This window comes from Anolis sagrei, chromosome X (assembly GCF_037176765.1).
Source record: "Anolis sagrei isolate rAnoSag1 chromosome X, rAnoSag1.mat, whole genome shotgun sequence".
Classification (NCBI taxonomy): Eukaryota; Metazoa; Chordata; class Lepidosauria; order Squamata; family Dactyloidae; genus Anolis; species Anolis sagrei.
In genome coordinates, this window is record NC_090034.1 from 91,748,635 (window position 1) to 91,768,164 (window position 19,530).

The window sequence follows — 19,530 nt, forward strand, 5'->3', positions numbered from 1 at the left end:
AATATAATATAAATATAAATAAATATAAATAATATACACACACATATGTAATATAAATATAACTAAATGGCCTTTGGGAACCTCTTCCATAGAACTCCATCCATCTATTTATCACACACACACACACACACACACACATATTTAAATTAAATATAATATAAATATAAATAAATATAAATAATACACACACACACACATATATATATACATACACACACATTTATATTTAAATTAAATATAAATAAAGATAAATAAATATAAATAATATACACACATATATATACACACATTTATATTTAAATTAAATATAATATAAATATAAATAAAAAGCAAAAAAAAATAGACGCGTTCACACGTGCAATCCGACGACGCGTGTCTTGCCCGCCGCGGCGGCTGCAACGTTCCAGGGGAGCCCCCGCCGCGCCGGATCGAACGCCGCGTCCCGCAACGTTCCATTCCCTGCCGGGTCCCGGCCAATCCCCTCCTCCCTTTCCCCCGCCCCGCACCGTCGCAACGTTCTATCCCCTCCCCCTGCTGCTGCTGCTGCTGCTGCCGCCGGATTGCTGCAACGTTCCACCCGCTGCCGCTGCTGCTGTTGTGCAAAGGCCCGGGCCTTTTGTCCGCCTCCCTTCTTCTCCTGCTCCTTCTCGCTCTCTCGCTCGCCTGCCTGCCTGCCTGCCTCCATTGCCTCTCTCTCACGTGTCCCGGGCTCCCAGCTGGGAGGCGAGGAACCACAGGCTCGCTCTTTCCTCCTCACATGACCCGAGTGTTTGTCCCCGTGATCAGCGCCTCGGCTCCCGTGTCTGCGCCGCGTCCCTTCTTCTCCCCTTGCCTCCACCCGGCGTGAGGGGGGAAAGGAGAGAGAGAGAGAGAGAGAGCAGGGGAGCCGGGCCGGGCGCCTCTTTCCCCCTCCTCTCCTCTCCTCCCTCTCCCCTTCCCTTCCCTCTCCCCTCCCCCCTTTCCCCCTTCCCCCCTCCATGGACATGCTCGATCCCGGCCTGGACACAGCCAACGCCGCCGCCGCCAACGCCGCCGCTGCCAGGTAAGGCGCTTCCCCCACCCTCTAGTCTAGGGGATCCCCTGGCAGGCCTCTCCTTCTAGGCCTAGGCCTCGGCAGGGAGGGAAGGAGGCGGAAAGGGAGCCATGATCCGCCTCCTCTGGCGCCTCTTGCACCGAACAAAATGGAGGACGAGGCCCAGGAGGGAGAAGGGGGCGAGCGGGGGAAAGGAGGAAGGAGAGAGAGAAAGAAAGGAAGGAAGAAAAGGAGGAAAGGGGTCCCTTGTTTCCTTCCTTTCCCATAAACATCCCCTTCGCCCAATCCTTCCCAAGGTTAAGAAGTGTCAAAAGGAAAGCAAGGGCCAACTTGGGCCTTCCCTTCTAGGTGTTTTGGACCACAACTCCCATCATTCCTAACAGCCTCGGGCCCCGTCCTTTCCCTCTTCAGTTGCTTGAGTATTCCCTTGCAAGTGTTTTGGACTACAACTCTCACCATTCCTACCAGCCTCACAGTCTCAGGCCCTGTCCTTTCCTTCCTCAGTTGCTTAAGTATTCCCTTCCAAGTGTTTTGGACTACAACTCCCACCATTCCTACCAGCCTGACAGCCTCCTTTTCCCCTTCAGTTGCTTAAGACTTCCCTTGCAAGTGTTTTGAACTTCAATTCCCACCATTCCTAGCAGCCTAACAGCCCCAGGCCCCTTCCTTTCCCCCTTCAGCTGCTTAAGCATTCCCTTCCAGGTATTTTGGACTACAACTCCCACAGTTCCTACCAGCCTAACAGTCTCAGGCCCCTTCCTTTCCCCCTTCAGTTGTTTAAGCCTTCCCTTGCAAGTGTTTGGACTTAATTCCCACCATTCCTAGCAGCCCAACAACCTCAGGCTCCATCCTTTCCCTCTGCAGCTGCTTAAGCTTTCCCTTCCAAGTGTTTTGGACTACAACTCCCACCATTCCTACCAGCCTGACAGCCTCAGGCCCCTTCCTTTCCCTCTTCATTTGCTTAAGCCTTCCCTTCCAGGTGTTTTGGACTTCAACTCCCACCATTCCTAGCAGCCCAACAGCCTCAGGCCCCTTCCTTTCCCCCTTCAGTTGCTTAAGCATTCCCTTCCAGGTGTTTTGGACTTCAGTTCCCACCATTCCTGCCATCTTAACAGCCCCAGGCCCCTTCCTTTCCCCCTTCAGCTGCTTAAGCATTCCCTTCCAAGTGTTTTGGATTACAACTCCCACCATTCCTACCAGCCTAACAGCCTCAGGCCCTTTCCTTTCCCCTCTCTATAGTGTAGGATTAATGCAGTTTGACACAACTTTAACTACAATGGCTCACTGCTAGAGAATCGTGGGAGTTGTAGTTGTGGGCTGCCTTGAGCCTTAAGTAGAGGCGGTTAGCAAAATAATAATAATAATGTGTGTGCATGAAGATAATATTATATTGTAATATAAGATATTTTATATTATTATTCCTGCTCTTCTGTTTTCCCTAATCAAACTAAGGACACATCATTAATGTAGTTTGACACAATATTAATGGCAATGGCTCACTGCTAGGGAATCCTGGGAGTTGTAGTTGTGAAAGGGGAAAGGAAGGGGCCTGAGGCTGTTAGGGATGGTAGGAGTTGAAGTCCAAAACACCGGGAAGGAAGGCCCAAGTTGGCTCATCCCTGGTGTAAACAGACAGAGGAGGTCCCCAAATAGGGGAATCTCCAGAAGGGAAGAGGATATAATTCTGCGTCTACACTGTAGGGATTTGAATCACTTTGTCAACACTTTCCCTGCCCTGCCTCAGTTTGCATTCTAGGGAGTATAGTTTTGCAAGGCCTTTAGCCTCCTCTGCCCAAGAATACCAGGGGATCGGTAAACTACAACTCCCAGGATTCCCTAGCAGTGAGATCTTGCGGTCAAAGTTGTGTTGAACTGCATTAATCCTGCAATGTAGATGTGCCCTGAGTTTGATCAGGGAAAGCAGTTGGGCAGAAATAATAATCATACATAATAATATATTATGTAATAATATTATCTTCATGCACACATAATTATAATTGTTATTTTACTACCTGCCACTACTTAAGCCTCGAGGCAGGTCACAACTACAACTCCCAGGATTCCCTAGCAGTGAGCCATTGCAGTTGAAGTTGTGTCAAACTGCATTAATAATGTGTGCATGGATATAGTGTTATTATATTACTATTATCACTCTATTATATTATTATTGTTATTCCTACACTGCTCCTCTGTAATGTAGACGTGTCCTTAATTTGATTAGGGAAAACAGTAGAATAGGAATAATAAGTATAGTAATAATATTATAATAATGTATTAAATAATAATATAATCTTCATGCACACATATTATTATTATTATTATTATTAGAAACACAACAAGATGAGTACACAGCTGACACTCTGCTGGCTGTATTGTTGTTGTTGTTGTTGTTGTTGTTGTATTATTATTATTATTATTATTTTGCTAACTGCCTCTACTTAAGGCTTGAGGCAGGCCACAACTACAACTCTCAGGATTCCCAAGCAGTCAGCCATGGAAGTTGAAGTGGTGTTGAACAGTATTAATCCTGCCCATAGTTTGTTTCGAGAGAGGAGTACTGCAGGAATAACAACAACAACAAAAATGTAATAACATTAATATAGTGATAATAATTATAATAATACAGTAATATCACCATGGACACGTTGTTGTTATTATTATTATTATTTTACTGCCCGCCTCTTCTTAAGCCTCGAGATGGGCTGTAACATATGGTAGTTAAAGTAACACACATTAAGACATACACATAAATGACAGGTATTTTATCTTTTACAATTTAGGTGTAAATCGCCTAGCGCATTCTCGGATGGAGGGCGATTAATAAGTAATTAAAGATGATGATGATGATGATGATGATGATGGTGATGAAAACATCCTATGGGTGACGCTGGAATGGAAGGGAACCAGGTTCGGAGAGGTAGTAAAGTGTATTAAATTGGGTGCCTTGGTTTGGCAGCACTGGTCAGCTTACTCCAGATCAAAAATCCCTTCTCCAGACCTCCAAAATCTGAAATTCTCCTAAAATTGTCCATTTGGGTGGCTGAGATAGTGATACCTTACTTTCCTGCTCTCTCCATGTACATAAGCTGTGTGCCATGCACAAAGTCATTTCAGATACTATGTGTAACATTATCTTCAGGTGGCCTGTATAATGAAACACGCATAAAAGTCATATTTCATCTGGGTTTCTTCTCCAACAGAAAGAGATATTCCAAAATCCAAAACAAGAACAATAACAAGGGGTAAATTGTAGGGGTGATGCGGAAACATGATGTATATATTCAGTTTTATTGTATTTATTTATGTTATTGTTATAAGTGTTTTACTTACTAAATAGAGTGTAATCAAGTTTTATCAAGCCTTTTTGTTTGGTTTGGTATTGTGATATGGCCTAAAGGCTAATCAATAAAATTTACTACTACTTCAACAACAACAATAACAAAACCCTGAATTCCAAAATACTTTGAGTGCCAAGCATTTCAGATAAAGATACTCAAGACCTCTATCCAGAGGACTTCACTTCTGGCTGCTGAATGTCAGGAAGGTGAATCCCTGCCCCAAATAATTTTCACAGGGATGTTGTGACTATTTGAATAACAAAGTGAATGGGGAAATTGTTGTGTAGATAGGAAACTTCTGCCAAAATCCTCTGACAACTTTAGAAACTAGTTAGGATTGCGAGGCCAGGAGTCTCCTTGTGTTGTCATGTAATATCCACGGAGCTTGGAGAAGTCACTGAATACACACACACACATACGAATATTGTCATGTTCTATTGTACAGTGAACCACTTTGCTACTGTGTGATGTGTCAGATGCCCCTGAGTGGATGTCGGGGTATTAATGGCTGTCTCTTGCTTATGGCCAAATAGTAGTAGTAGTAGTAGTAGTAATAATAATAATAATAATAATAATTGTCGATATCGCAATCCCGGGTGACAGCAGGATTGCAGAGAAACAACTGGAAAAGCTGACACGATATGAGGATTTAAAAATCGGACTGCAAAGACTCTGGCACAAACCAGTAAAGGTGGTCCCAGTGGTCATCGGCACACTGGGTGCAGTGCCTAAAGACCTTGGCCTGCACTTAAACACAATTGACATTGACAAAATTACCATCTGCCAGCTGCCGAAGGCCACCTTACTGGGATTTGCACGCTTTATTCGCTAATACATCACAGAGTCCTAGACACTTGGGAAGTGTCCGACATGTGATACAATTCAACAGCCAGCAGAGTGCCTCCTGTAGACTCATCTTGTTGTGTTAATAATAATAATAATAATAATAATAATAATAAAGTAGAGTGATCTTGATTGCTGTCGGGGTGTCATGCATGCCATCAAATTTCTCTTTGAATCCCCAAAATACTTGAAGAATTGTATTCAAGTGTTCAGATTTTGATTCTCTATTAAAGTGTAGCCCTCCATGTGTTGGACTGCATCTCCCATCAACTTGAATCAATACAGCCAAGCACTGGTGGGAAAAACTTGAGGTCCTGTCTACACTGCCATATAATCCAATTTCTGAATCCAGATTACAGTGTTCCCTCTACTTCGTGGTTCGCTTTTAGCAGACTCGCTGTTTTGTGGGGTTTTGGAAATATTAATATAAAATATTTACGTTCAGTGGAGGCTAGGGACCTCGGAAGTGCAGCAACCTGAGACGCGGTGGTAAAGGCCTGCCTCCCTGGCCTCCACAGACCCCAGAAGTATGGCGGCCTGAGGTGCGGCGGGGAAGGTCTGCCCCCCTGGCCTCCACAGACCCCGGAAGTATGGTGGTCTGAGGTGCGGTGGGGAAGGCCTGCCTCCCTGGCCTGCTGCTACCTGCATGGCTTCGAAGGCTCTGCTGGGTCTGCAGAGGCCCAGGAGGCAGGCAGGTGCCCTTGGGTTGGGCTGGTTGGCAGGTAAGGAAGCGTGGGTAAGAAAATAATATATAATATATATAAAATAATCTATAAATATTAAAATGAATATTGCGTCCCTACTTCGTGAATTTTCACTTATTGCGGGTGGTCCTGGAACGGAACCCCTACAATAAGTGTGGGAACACTGTACCTGCTTTGAACTGCATTATATGGCAGTGCAGACTCATATAATCCAGTTCAAAGTGCATAATCTGGATTTGGAAACTGGATTCTATGGCAGTGTAAACCCAGCCTGAGAGTTGCAACCCAACATTCCCCCTGAAAGTCTTCTTTCCTTTTCATAGTGGCCCAATTGCCTGTTGTGGGCCCGGCTGGGGATATGTCATAATCGAGGCGAGAAATTGCATCTCTCCCCCTCCTCCTGTTTGCATGATGGGGATGTTGTAAACAAGAAACATAGTTATAGTTTGGCCTAATTAAATCTGTGACGGGCCAACAAATGTGTGGAGTTAGCAAAGCTGAGCTACTCTTTTGAGAGCAGGCGAGCCATTATTGTGTTAACAACTTGGGAGTGTTCCACTGTGTAAGTATATGTGTATGTGACTTCAATTTGCTTGTCAACTTAGGGCGATGCCATTAATTTTGTAGAGCTTTCATCGGCAAGATATACTGAGAGGTAGTTGCCATTACCTTGCTCTGAGCTATATCTTACAGCATCTGGGATTCATCCACATACTAAGTAGGCCTGACTGTGCTTAACTTCAATGATCAGATGGGATCGTGGTGTTTTGGCCCTAAATAAACAAGGGTGAAAACCTCACCAGCTCCAGTCTCCTTAGCCACAAGTAATGGGAGTGGCAGGTCAGGAACATTTCCCAAACTTTCATCTCCCAGGTGTTTTTGACTTCATTTCCCATAATTTTTGAGCAACAATGTGTGGTGTCAAAGGCTTTCATGGCCAGAATCACTGGGTTGCTGTGAGTTTTCCAGGCTGTATACCCATGTTCCAACAGCATTCTCTCCTGACATTTCACCCACATCAATGGGAGTCATCCTCAGAGGTTGTGACGTATATTGGAAACTAGGCAAATGAGGTGGATTGTCCAGGGTGGGAGAAAGAACTCTTGTCTGCTTGAGGCAGGTGTAAATATTGCAATTGGCCACTTTGATTAGCATTGAGTGGCCTTGCAGCTTCAAAGTCTGGCTGGTTGCTGCATTGTGTATCACCTTAGCTACAGGCTCAGTTTGTGAATTCAGCATAATTGAGAGGGACTGGTTTGCTTGAAATTAGAGGCTGTGTATTTGAATATTCCTTCTCATTTGTCCAGCTCTGAAAGGACAGATTGAAACACCCTGTATTGAGAAATGTAACATGATAGATCCTTGATGTGCTCCATTTCTGTGTGCAGGAATGTAAGCATTATTGTAGTTTAAGAACCTTTAGGATAGCTTTTTTCCCACTGTGAACACATCCCTTCTTTTCATTGCACTTATATTTTGATCTACTAAGTTTCCCATCCAATTGTACATCGCAACCACCTACAAACCGTGCCGGAAAAGAGCTGAAATGACATGAGAGAACCCTCCCACAAGGATGGTAAACCATCAAAACATGGGTCCCCTGGACAACATCTTTGCAGATGGCCAATTCTCTCACACCAGAAGCCACTTGCAGTTTCTCAAGTCGCTCCTGACACGACCAAAAATGTAATAAAACAATAGAGTAAAATCATATAAATGTAATAATAGTAAATAGAATAAAATAAGAGGTGTAATACAAATAATAATGATAACAGTGTAAAATAATAAATAACTTTGACTTGAATAGAAGCCAAGGGGGGCTTTTTCAGCCTAAAAAAACTCGGCTTATACTCGAGTATATACGGTACTTATTCTAGTGGTTTTATCCGCTAGATTAAGTTTGAACACTCTACACCACGTATGTACAAGCTCAAGTCCCAGAGGCTGACCCGATTTGCCAAGTCATTTTATGTGGCCCTCTAGATGCTGGACCACAACTCCTGTATTCCTCATCATTGGACATTTTGACGCGAGCTGATGGGAGTTGTGATACAGTTTAGTCAGGATAGTGGGGTTTGGATTTATATATTGGTTTATTTGTTTATTTACGACATTTATATGCCGCCCTTCTCACCCCGAAGGGGACTCAGAGCAGCTTACAAGAGATATACATACATTATATTATTAGCATGTATAATATCAGTATTATATATTACTATATTATACTATACCATTATATTGTAATATTAGTAATATTACATGTCATATAAAATATATAATTATAATATATTAGTAGTAGTATTATATTGTATTACATTATAATATTATAAATAATATACAAGGCTTGTGGATATGATGTCTGACTTTAAAATGTCCTTCAACCTTTCCCCAGCCTCAGAGCCACAAGTTATATTGGGTTGCAATTCCCATTATCCCCTCTCCACATAGCGGATAATAAAAAATGATAAGAATTGTCGTTCAGTAACATCTGGGGACCCAAACTGGGTAAAAATGCATGGATTCTTTGGTCATGGATTCAATGGCCTTTTGAAGGTGCGGCCCTTGATGAAAATGGGTTGACAGCCCTGCCCTACACTTACCAGCCTAATTGCAAAACAAGCCTTTGCACCTCTGTGGGGTGATCTGTAGTTCTTTTGGATAATGGGATGGGAAGTGAGAAGAAAAGGTGTGGCAGCATGGAAAAGAGGATCCTCGTAGGTTTTGTTGCCTGTGCTGGAATGCCAATCGAAAATACACCGTTCTCTGGATTCCTCCAATTCTGCTGGCACATTATGAGCCCCAAATCTCCCATGCCGCTGTCCACATTGCTGCAATTAAAAGTACATTTTGTTGTTGCATGCCTTCAGGTCATTTCTGACTCATGGCAATCCTATCTCTCATAGGGTTTTCTAGGCAAGAGAGTGTTTGCCTTTGCCTTCCTCCGAGGCTGAGAGAGACTTGCCCAAGGTCATCCAGTGAGTAACCCTGAGGCCGGAACCCCAGTTTCCAGAATCCCAGTCCAACACTCAGATGACTGCATCATGCTGACTCTCATACTGACACATTAAAAAGTTTTTTTTTTTTGTATTGTGGCAGCATCCTTGATTTATTTGAGGCAACTAATTATTTTAGTCTAAATATAGGACTGACAAAGAAAGAAAGAGGATGGCCAGTGCCAAGCTGGTCATATACCAGAGTTGACCTGTCTTGTTATAAAGCAGAAAAAGGGAATCTTTCTCTCCCCATATCTCTGCTCTCTGGCTTTATGAATAATTAGATCCCTGCTGTGTGTACCAAGTGCTAATAAAAGTCTGACATCTTTCTTCCCACTGTGTCCCTGTTCTAGTTCAAGCCAAATCAGTTGGGTTTCTGAAATAGTGTGTCCTATTTTGGCATATTTTTGGATTGGTGAAAAAACTTGAGAGTCCCAAGAGAAAACAGTAAGAGCCTTAAAGGGGCCCTTTTGGGCACTCCAGAGTTTGGGTATTACAGTTCCCATCCATCTGCCTAGTAAAAGGTAAAGGTTTAGTTGTGTCGGACTCTGAGGGGTGGTGCTCATCTCAATTTCTAAGCCAAAAGAGCCAGTGTTGTCCGTATACGCCTCTGACATTAAGTCTAGTTGTGTCTGACTCGGGGAGCGGGGGTTGTGGTTCTCATATCTGTTTCTAAGCTGAAGAGCCGGCGTTGTCCGTATACACCTCCAAGGTCACGTGGCCAGCATGACTGCATGGAGCTCTGTTACCTTCCCACCAAGGAGGTATCTATTGATTTACTCGCATTTGCATGTTTTCAAATTGCTAGGTTCGCAGAAGCTGGTCCTAATAGCGGGAGCTCACCCGCTGTTAGGCCCAGCAGTGCTCCATGCAGTCATGTCAGCCACATGACCTTGGAGGCGTCTATAGACAATGCCGGCTCTTCAGCTTTGAAATGGAGATGAGAACCACCCCCCATTAAGTCTAGTCAGACACGACTATACTTAATGTCAAGGAGAAACCTTTTGCCTTTTAGGGAAGGAGGAAAGTGATGCATGCTTCTTTGGACTCACTGAGAAGAAACATGGAATGCAAATGGAATTTTTTTATAAAGTAGTATTAATGGGCGACTCTTGCTTACGGACAAATAATTATAATTATAATTATAATTATAATTACAATTACAATTATTATTTATTTGTCGTGTCAGGGCAACCAGTCAATTGTATTACATTTCTAACAGAACAAAAGAGACAGACAAAACACAAAATTTGCAAGTTTGGTAGTTGGTTAAATGTCCTTTGACCAGTATCTGGCCACTTAAAGTGCTTCTGATGTTGCTGCAAGAAGGTCCTCCATTGTGCATGTGGCAGGGCTCAGGGTGCATTGCAGCAGGTGCTCTGTGGCTTGCTCTTCTCCACACTCGCATGTCGAGGATTCCACTTTGTGGCCCCATTTCTTGAGGTTGGCTCTGCATCTTGTGGTACCAGAGCGCAGTCTGTTCAGCGCCTTCCAAGTTGCCCAGTCTTCTGTGTGCCCAGGGGGAATTCTCTCATTTGGGATCAGCCATTGGTTGAGGTTCTGGGTTTGAGCCTGCCACTTTTGGACTCTCGCTTGCTGAGGTGTTCCAGCGAGTGTCTCTGTAGATCTTAGAAAACTATTTCTTGATTTTAGTCGTTGACGTGCTGGCTGATACCCAAACAGGGGATGAGCTGGAGATGTCTCTGCCTTGGTCCTTTCACTATTGGCTGCTACTTCCCGGCGGATGTCAGGTGGTGCAATACCGGCTAAGCAGTGTAATTTCTCCAGTGGTGTAGGGCACAGACACCCCGTGATAATGCGGCATGTCTCATTAAGAGCCACATCTACTGTTTTAGTGTGGTTAGATGTGTTCCACACTGGGCATGCGTACTCAGCAGCAGAGTAGCATAGCGCAAGGGCAGATGTCTTCACCCGCCTCATAGGAAACCTGCTACAAAACAGGAACTTTTTTGTTGAGTTCCAGGGCCAGAGAAGTAGATGGCAGAAACAGAAGAACAGCCTGCCTCAGGGGAGCGTGCTTACTCCATCAATGTTCAACATCTACACAAATGACCAGCCACTGCCAGAAGGGACAGAGAGTTTCATCTATGCTGATGATCGTGCCATTACTGCTCAAGCAGGGAGCTTTGAGGTGGTAGAACAGAAGCTCTCCGAAGCTCTAGGTGCTCAAACTGCCTATTACAGGGAAAACCAGCTGATCCCTAACCCATCTAAAACACAGACATGTGCTTTTCATCTCAAGAACAGACAAGCATCCTGAGCTCTGAGGACCACCTGGGAAGGAATCCCACTGGAGCATTGCAGCACACCCAAATACCTGGGAGTCACTCTGGACCATGCTCTTACCTACAATAATAATAATAATAATAATAATAATAATAATAAATTAATAAAAAAATAAAATTATAATTATAATAAAATAATAAAAATATAATTATAATAAGGCTGCTGAAGGCCACCTTACTGGGATCTGCACGCATTATTCGCCGATACGTCACAAGGTCCTAGACACTTGGGAAGTGTCCGACATGTGATCCAATACAACAGCCAGCAGAGTGTCTGCTGTGGACTCATCTTGTTGTGTTTCTAATAATATAATAAAGCAGAGTGATCTTGATAGCTGTGACACATCTTGTTATGTTTCAAATAATAATAATTCACATATGCCTCTAAATCTGTAAGTAAGCCAAAAGGAAATGGAGCTGCACACATACACCATCCCTATTTTCTTAGGGTCTAGGTGGCGGTATAGGGCAGAAAGCAGGTTGCCCTGTCCCATCCTTCCTCCCTGTAGTCAATTAATAAATACTGGAATGCCCCTAAACTTCACAGTCTACAAATAGATAGGAGGCAGGGAGATCCCAGATTTGTCAGCAGATTCATAGGCATAAAAGAAAGGATGCCCAGGTGGCATTGTGAAGTAGTGACTAAAGCCAGTCAGAGTGCACTGTTTTTAGCACTGTTTCCCATCTTGAGTGTCTGTTAAGAGAAGAACCATAATAATAATAATAATAATAATAATAATTGCTTGGGAAGTGTTCGACTTGTGATTTTATGATAGGAAATCCAGCATATAGATCTCGTTTGCTGTGACATATTGTGCTTTTGTGTCTATTATTATTATTATTATTATTATTATTATTTGTCACATCTATGAATTCAGTGGCCCTTTGAAGGCAACCTTAAGGCTGATGTGGTCCTCAGTGAAAACGAGTTTCACACTCCTGACACAACCTATAGGTTTCATTCAGTGCAGGATATATTCTAAGATCCTAATACTTGTGGTTGCATATAATAGCAAACCCTACATACTGAACATACTTGGCCTGGAGTATATTATAGAATAGCATTGGAGGATCTAGGGAGGCCAACAAACATTTCTAGGAGGGAATATTTTTGGGAGCATGTGTAAGTGAGACCGTGGATATTGAGAGTGTGCATAAAAGAGCCATGTTATGACTTTTATGCAGGGATTCCCTGAGAATTATTTCAAGGCTTTCTCCAGGGTAAAAAGATTAAGAACTGATTAGTGTTGGACTGGAAGCATCAAGTTGTTCAGCGCTGTACTTGCAAGAAAGGAGACTTCTAAACTCATGTTTATTTGTGTAATAATAATCATCATCATTATCTTTATTTATAGCCCGCCTATCTCCCCAAGGGTACTCACGATGGCTTACAACAATATGGCAAACATTCAATTCCAGTGAAACGTATAATAAATAGAAAAACAGCTTAAATGAACATGACATAATGCATTTAACACATTTAACATATTAAATCAATTAAAAACTCTTAAAATCTGACTAAAATAATTGGATTGAGATTACTAAAATATGTTTTGTGCTGATGTGCCTTCAAGCCATTTTTGACTGATGACAACTCTAAGGTTTGCCTTTGAATTAAGCAATTCAAACAGGTTAAAACAATTTCAAAGGGCTCAAAGAGGGAAGGATATTTTATTTTTACATATGCTTATAGAGCCAGTGTAGTGTAGTGGTATGTGGTGTAGACCAGGGGTCCTCAAACTAAGACTCAAGGGCCAGATATGGCCCTTCAAGGTCATTTACCCGGCCCTTGTTCAGGGTCAACCTAAGTCTGAAATGACTTGAAAGAACACAACAACAACAATCCTGTCTCATCAGCCAAAAGCAGGCCCACATTTCCCTTTGAAATACTCATAAGTTTATAGTTGTTAAATTGTTCTTCTTTTTAATTATTGTATTGTTTTAAAGTGCTTTTTGCACTACAAATAAGAAATGTGCAGTGTGCATAGGAATTCATTCATGGTTTTTTTCTCCAAATTATAATCCGACCCTCCAACAGTTTGAGGGACTGTGACCTGGCCCTCTGTTTAAAAAGTTTGAGGACCCCTGGTGTAGACTAAAACACCAGGAGACCAAGGTTGAAACCTCTGTTCGGCTGTGGAAACCCACTAGTGACTTTGTTGAAGTCACACTTTCTCAATCCAAGGGAAAGCAAAGACAAACAAAATCATGTCAAGAAAACCTTGGGATAGCTTCATCTTAGGTTCCTTGTAAGTTGAAAATTACCAGAAAAGGCACATTTAAAATTAAGATGCTTAAATGTATATTTGGCAATGAAGACTTCCATAAAAATCCTGGGGTTGAAAAGAAATCGGTGTGGACAACAATCAGAGCTCAAAGGAAAGGTCTTTTACCATTAAAGGAGCCACAGCCCCCCCCCCCCCCAAACCACCCTTCATGTGTTCCTTTCCATTATATTGCCTCCACTTCTAGGACACAGAAGAGTACACCTTTGGTAGGTATCTGCAAGGCATCTATAACTATCCCTCCATATTTGTGTTTTTGACTTTTGTGGGTTTCAAGGATTTGATTAACATGTTCTCTTTAGGAATCTCTAGGTCAGTAGTTCTCAACCTGTGGATCTCCAGATGTTTTGGCCTTCAACTCCCAGAAATCTTAACTGCTGCTAAACTGGCTGGGATTTCTGGGAGTTGTAGGCCAAAACACCTGGGGACCCATAGGTTGAGAACTACTGCTCTAGGTTGTTCACCAGAGTGATTGTGTAATCAACTTTTTCTGTTCACAGGAACAGCTCTCTAGGAATCTCTAGATCTTTCAATACGATTCTTGGGTGAGATTCCAGGAGACGTTGACCATGGTCATACAGTAGGACCTAGTAATTCCTAGAGGGTTGCTCTCTTAGTTAACAAAAACAGTAATGTTTATTTTACACTTTCATGGAGGTCTCAGCAGATGTGGTGGGCCAACTGTATAGGGAAAATTATCCAAGTTTTGAAGTTTCAAGCTGTTTAGGGCCTTGAATGTTATTGTTCGCTGCACAGTTCTTTCTCCCCTTTTGCTTCCCTTTCGGTGCGGCAAGCACTTGCTCTTCATCTCTGCACCAACATCCTGTCAAGATAGCAGCCTTATCTCCCTTTGCCAGTGCAATGGATTAAAGTAACTGAATGCCTTCCAGCTCCGAAGTCGGCTTTACGCAGAAGGCTGGGGGCTTCCTTGTGAAAGCAAGAGGATATTAACCTTGTGGCAGACATCAGCGCTGGAATCTCTTCCTTTCAGAAAGGCTTGGGTCAGTTATCCAGGAAGAAAGTACGAAGCAGGGCATTGTTATGGCACGTAGTGGAGGAGAGACAGATGCGAGTGGAGGAGAGACATAGCAGGAGACAAAGCTAGGGGTGTGAATTCTGTAAGAGAAACAGTGGGGAATAATGATCCATTTGGGGCCTGGAGCCAAATTCTGTATCATGAACGGAATTGTGTCACCTGCATAAAGAATATTGGCTCAGTTTTTGTCATTCCACGTGGCTTGTGTACTGTTTTTGGTTTTTTTAAAAAATGCATGTGTTTTGATTTTTACTCATCCTCACTTTAACTGCTATGGAATCATAGGAGTTGTAATTTTACAACATCTTTAGCTTTCTCTGACAAATCGGTGGTGCCTAAACAAATTCCAAATCTCAAAATTCCATAGCATAGAGCTTTGGAAATTCACTAGGCATCAAGCTGCATTACTTCTATAGTGTAGATCAGTGGTTCCCAACCTGTGGTCTGTGGATGGCCAGTGGTCCGCAAGAACTAAAATATGGTTGGCGACCTCACTGTTACTATACTGTTGCAACAAGAGCCACTGGCCTCTCCAAAACCCTGAGGCTTATTAAATATGGTTTTCTGTGGGCGAGCAGATGGCGACTACTGGATGGCATATGTTCTGTATCAGAAAGTAGAGCTGATATGGTCTATCCAATGCAATTTTCTGAATAAAAACCCCAAATAACCAAACCGAATCTAAAATTAACCAAACACTGATGCTTAACCCTTTTGGTATTAAAAGGCTGAAGTGCTCTTTCAGCAGTCACCAACCAACCCATCTGCAATGCCAGAAATACAGCTTAATCCTGTAACATTAGAAAATGTTGACAATTTCTGCTACCTTGGCAGCCATCTCTCCACAAAAGTCAACATTGACACTGAAATACAACACCACCTGAGCTCTGAGATTGCAGCATTTTTCTGAATGAAGCACAGAGTGTTTGAGGACCGGGACATCAGTAGGGGGACCAAGGTGCTTGTTTACAAAGCTATTGTCCTCCCAACCCTGCTATATGCCTGCGAAACGTGGACTGTCTACAGATATCACATGTAACTCCTGGAATGATTCCATCTGCGTTGCCTCTGAAAAATCCTGCAAATCTCTTGGGAAGACAGGCGGACAAATGTCAGCATGCTGGAAGAAGCAAAGATCACCAGCATTGATGCGATGGTACTCCACCATCAACTCTGCTGGACCGGCCACATTGTCCGAATGCCTGATCACCGTCTCCCAAAGCAGTTGCTCTACTCCAAATTCAAGAATGGAAAATGGAATCTTGGTGGACAGGAAAAAGATTTAAAGATGGGCTCAAAGCCAACCTTAAAAACTGGCATAGACACTGAGAACTGGGAAGCCCTGGCCCTTGAGCGCTCCAGCTGGAGGTCAGCTGTGACCAGCAGTGCTGTAGAATTTGAAGAGACATGATTAGAGGGCGAAAGAGAGAGGAAGGCGTGTCAAGCCAACCCTGACCGGGACCACCTTCCACCTGGAATCTGATGCCCTCCCTGTGGGAGAACATGCAGATCAAGAATAGGGCTCCACAGTCACCTACGTACCCACCACCAGGACACCAAACTTGGAGGACAATCTTACTCGGACAATGAGGGATCGCCTAAGTAAGTAAGTACTAAAGGGTTGAGAAAAAGGTCAAGATCCACTGGTGTAGATGCACCCAATTGGATTTGCCTTCTTTGGCTATGTTATCATTCACTACCTTGAGTCCCATTCTTTGATTATGGTGTAAGCTTTCTCTGTCCTATCTTCTCACATGGAGCTGTAATAGAAACACTGAATCTATTAGAAAAGAAATAGTTGTATAGCTTGGGTGGGTGGAGTCCCTGTTGCCCCAAACCTTTGGTCAAAGCGGCATGCTGCCATCACCATGCTACACAATCCGAGAGTGATGAGACAAGTTAAACTAATAAACACAGGTCTTATATAATCTTCGTAAACAAGATGCTAGACCATCCCATAGTCACCTACTGATCATGTCCAGAAACTCACATGACAAGAACTTGGTGTGAGTTTATTAATGGGTCCTTATGATGTGTTCCTTTACAGCCCGGCCAAAGCCGGTTCAGGCAGGCTTTGTGGTTGCATAACACTTTAAAATACATTCATAAATAGCATAAAATAGTTCTAAGCACATACAATAAAAGCGCCTTGGCTTTTCACTAAGAGTAGTTTGAGGCTCAGAGTGTAAATAAAAGTACCATTAAAAAGTGCCTGGTCCTCATTGGTGCAGATGTCGTCGAACACTGGATGGGGACCAGGAAGTAGTGTGAGCCAATGCTCCTTTTGTCTCTCTTTATGAAAAAACAAGGCCTTAATACAGCCTTTCTCAACCTTGGGGTCAGGACCGTGGGGGGGTCGGGGTCGTGAGGGGGGGGGTCAGTGGGGTCGACAAAGACCATCTGAAAACACAGTATTTTCTTTTGGTCATGGGGGTTCTGTGTGGGAAGTTTGGCACAATTCAATCGTTAATGTGGTTCAGAATGCTCTTTGATTATAGGTGAACTATAAATCTGAGCAACTACAACTCCCAAATGTCAAGGTCTATTTTCCCCCAATTCCACCAATGTTCACATTTGGGCATATTGAGCATTTGTGCCAAGTTTGGTCCAGATCCCATCACTGATTGAGTCTACAGTGCTCTTTGGATGCAGATGAACTACAACTCTAAAACTCAAGGTCAATGCCCACCAAACCCTTCCAGTATTTTCTGTTAGTCATGGGAGTTCTGTGTGTCAAGTTTGGTTCAATTCCATCACTGATGGAGTTCAGAATGCTCTTTGAGTGTAGGTGAACTATAGATCCCAGCAACTTCAACTCCCAAATGACAAAATCAGTCCCCACCCCACTTTTATTCAAATTTGGATGTATTGGGTATTTGTGCCAAATTTGGTTGAGTGAATGAAAATACATCCTGCATATGAGATATTTACGTTACGATGCATAACAGTAGCAAAATTACAGTTATGAAGTCGCATCGAAAACAATGTTATGATTGGGGGTCATCACAACATGAGGAACTGTATTAAAGGATCGCGACATTGCTTATGTTTACTTATGTTTTAGTTAACTATGTCTTACTGGATTGTTTTTGTTTTTCATCACAACGCTTAATTCTTCGTCGTAAGCTCACTGTTATCACTGTTGCTTTATTGTGTATTATTTTGATACATTTGTACTCACCTGAGGCATTGGATGCTTGTCTTTGTGTGTGTGTAAACCTCTCTGAATCTCTTCAGGGAGAGACGGTGGTCTAGAAATAAAGGTTTATTATTATATTATTATCATTATTTTAATAAAGCAGGATTGGGCAATGTTAGGGGGCGGACCATGTATTAATATGTGGGTGGAAGTCATAGGGAGGACGGAGCAGGCTTGTTTTCTGCTGCCCTGGAGACTAGGATGCAGAACGAAGGCTGAGAGGAGATATGATAGCCATGTATAAATATGTGAGAGGAAGTCACAGGGAGGAGGGAGCAAACTTGTTTCCTGCTGACCTGGAGACTAGGATGCCGAACAATGGCTTCCAACTACAAGAAAGGAGATTCCACCTGAACATGAGGAAAAACTTCCTAACTGTGAGATCTGTTCAGCAGTGGAACTCTCTGCCCCGGAGTGTGGTGGAAGCTTTTTCTTTGCAAACTTTTAAAGAGAGACTTGGATGGCCATCTGTCGGGGGTGCTTTGAATGCGATTTTCCTGCTTCTTGGCAGAATGGGGTTGGATTGGATTGCCCATGAGGTCTCGTCCAACTATGATTCTATGGGGATCTCATAGTCCCTTGTGCATTGCCTTAGGTACCATTGTGCTGTATTTTTCACCTACACTGACCTATTGTAAGTCCAAGAGTGTCTCATTTTTCAATAGGAATTACCCTGAAGTCATGTTTTCCAAGAAAATGATCTGAGGGGGTCGTTTTTTGTCTCCACTGGGTCAGGGGCTTGCTGAGGCCGAGCTATCACCACCAGCATTAGTCAGAGACCTTGGTGACCCATGTCTTTCTCTTTCCTCTCTGTTCCAGCCACGAGAAAGGACAAGAAAGTGAAGAGGGAGTCGAGCTGCAGGAAGGTGAGGAGGGGTCCTGGGCTGGCTCAGAAATGCCCAACCGCCCTGCGTGAGCAACTGGTAACCCCTGCGCAGGGAGGTATTGCTGCAGCAAGGGCTCCACCCAATAAGTAAGGCATATGATGTTTCTGTGCGTCAACGAAAGCTGAGTCCTCTTAGCTTTCTCCTGTCTGGATCCCTTTGGGTGGATTTTGTTTCGTTCTGATGGCCCATTGTCCCCGCATGCACACACATTAACGCTGCACATTGGGGTTGAATGGACACATCTAGCTCTTGCCATTCATCACTGAAATTTAATGTGAAGCAGGAACCTTTTGTTATTAATACACTGAAGATGGCATTCGGTGGATTTTTATTCGCAAGGAAGGTCATTGTTGCTCACAAAGAGGTTGCAAGTCTATTGTACCCCAAATCCAGAGCTTTGCAAAAGTGTGCTGTGACACATTAGTGGGTTGGCTGTAGTGTGGAGGTAGGTTGTATGAACATAAGAAATGACCAAAATCTTGGACATGGATCTTATTTTACAAATCCTGGGGGGTTGGGGGGACTCAGGGTGGCTCACATCCGACACAATTAGATGCCATTACATAAAAATACTACACACCATAATATATATAAAAACATAGTAAATTGATTTCAAAATTAGTTTAAAAGTAAGAAGTGCATTTATAAAAAGTGCAGTAGTACTGACTGTCCAGCCTTATGTAGAAACAAATTCAGCAAGCACAACACAATCGGAAGCCTGTCCATAATCCATTTTCCATAACATTATCATTATTACCCAAAGGCCTGGTCCCATAACCACGTTTACAATTTGCTCCTGAAGGCGAGGAGGGATGTTGTTGACCTGATTTCTCTGGGGAGCGAGTTCCACAGGCAGGGAACTTCCATGAGATGTGTTGTGTCCCATATACTTCATTATTGCAATTT

General features: G+C 43.1%; 1 protein-coding gene across 2 annotated transcripts in view; it reads left to right on the plus strand.

Moving 5' to 3' along the window:
* The first annotated feature begins 543 nt into the window (after window positions 1-543).
* LOC132780252 (upstream stimulatory factor 2) overlaps window positions 544-19,530 on the plus strand; it is a 36,518-nt gene continuing 17,531 nt past the window's right edge. Inside the window, exons 1-2 of one of the 2 annotated variants that reach the window (XM_060783852.2) lie at window positions 544-1,042; window positions 18,557-18,603. In XM_060783852.2, the coding sequence (XP_060639835.1) occupies window positions 978-1,042; window positions 18,557-18,603 (112 nt within the window). In that variant the 5' untranslated portion in view covers window positions 544-977. The remainder of the gene's footprint in view (window positions 1,043-18,556; window positions 18,604-19,530) is intronic. The other variant, XM_060783853.2, reaches the window with a different exon arrangement.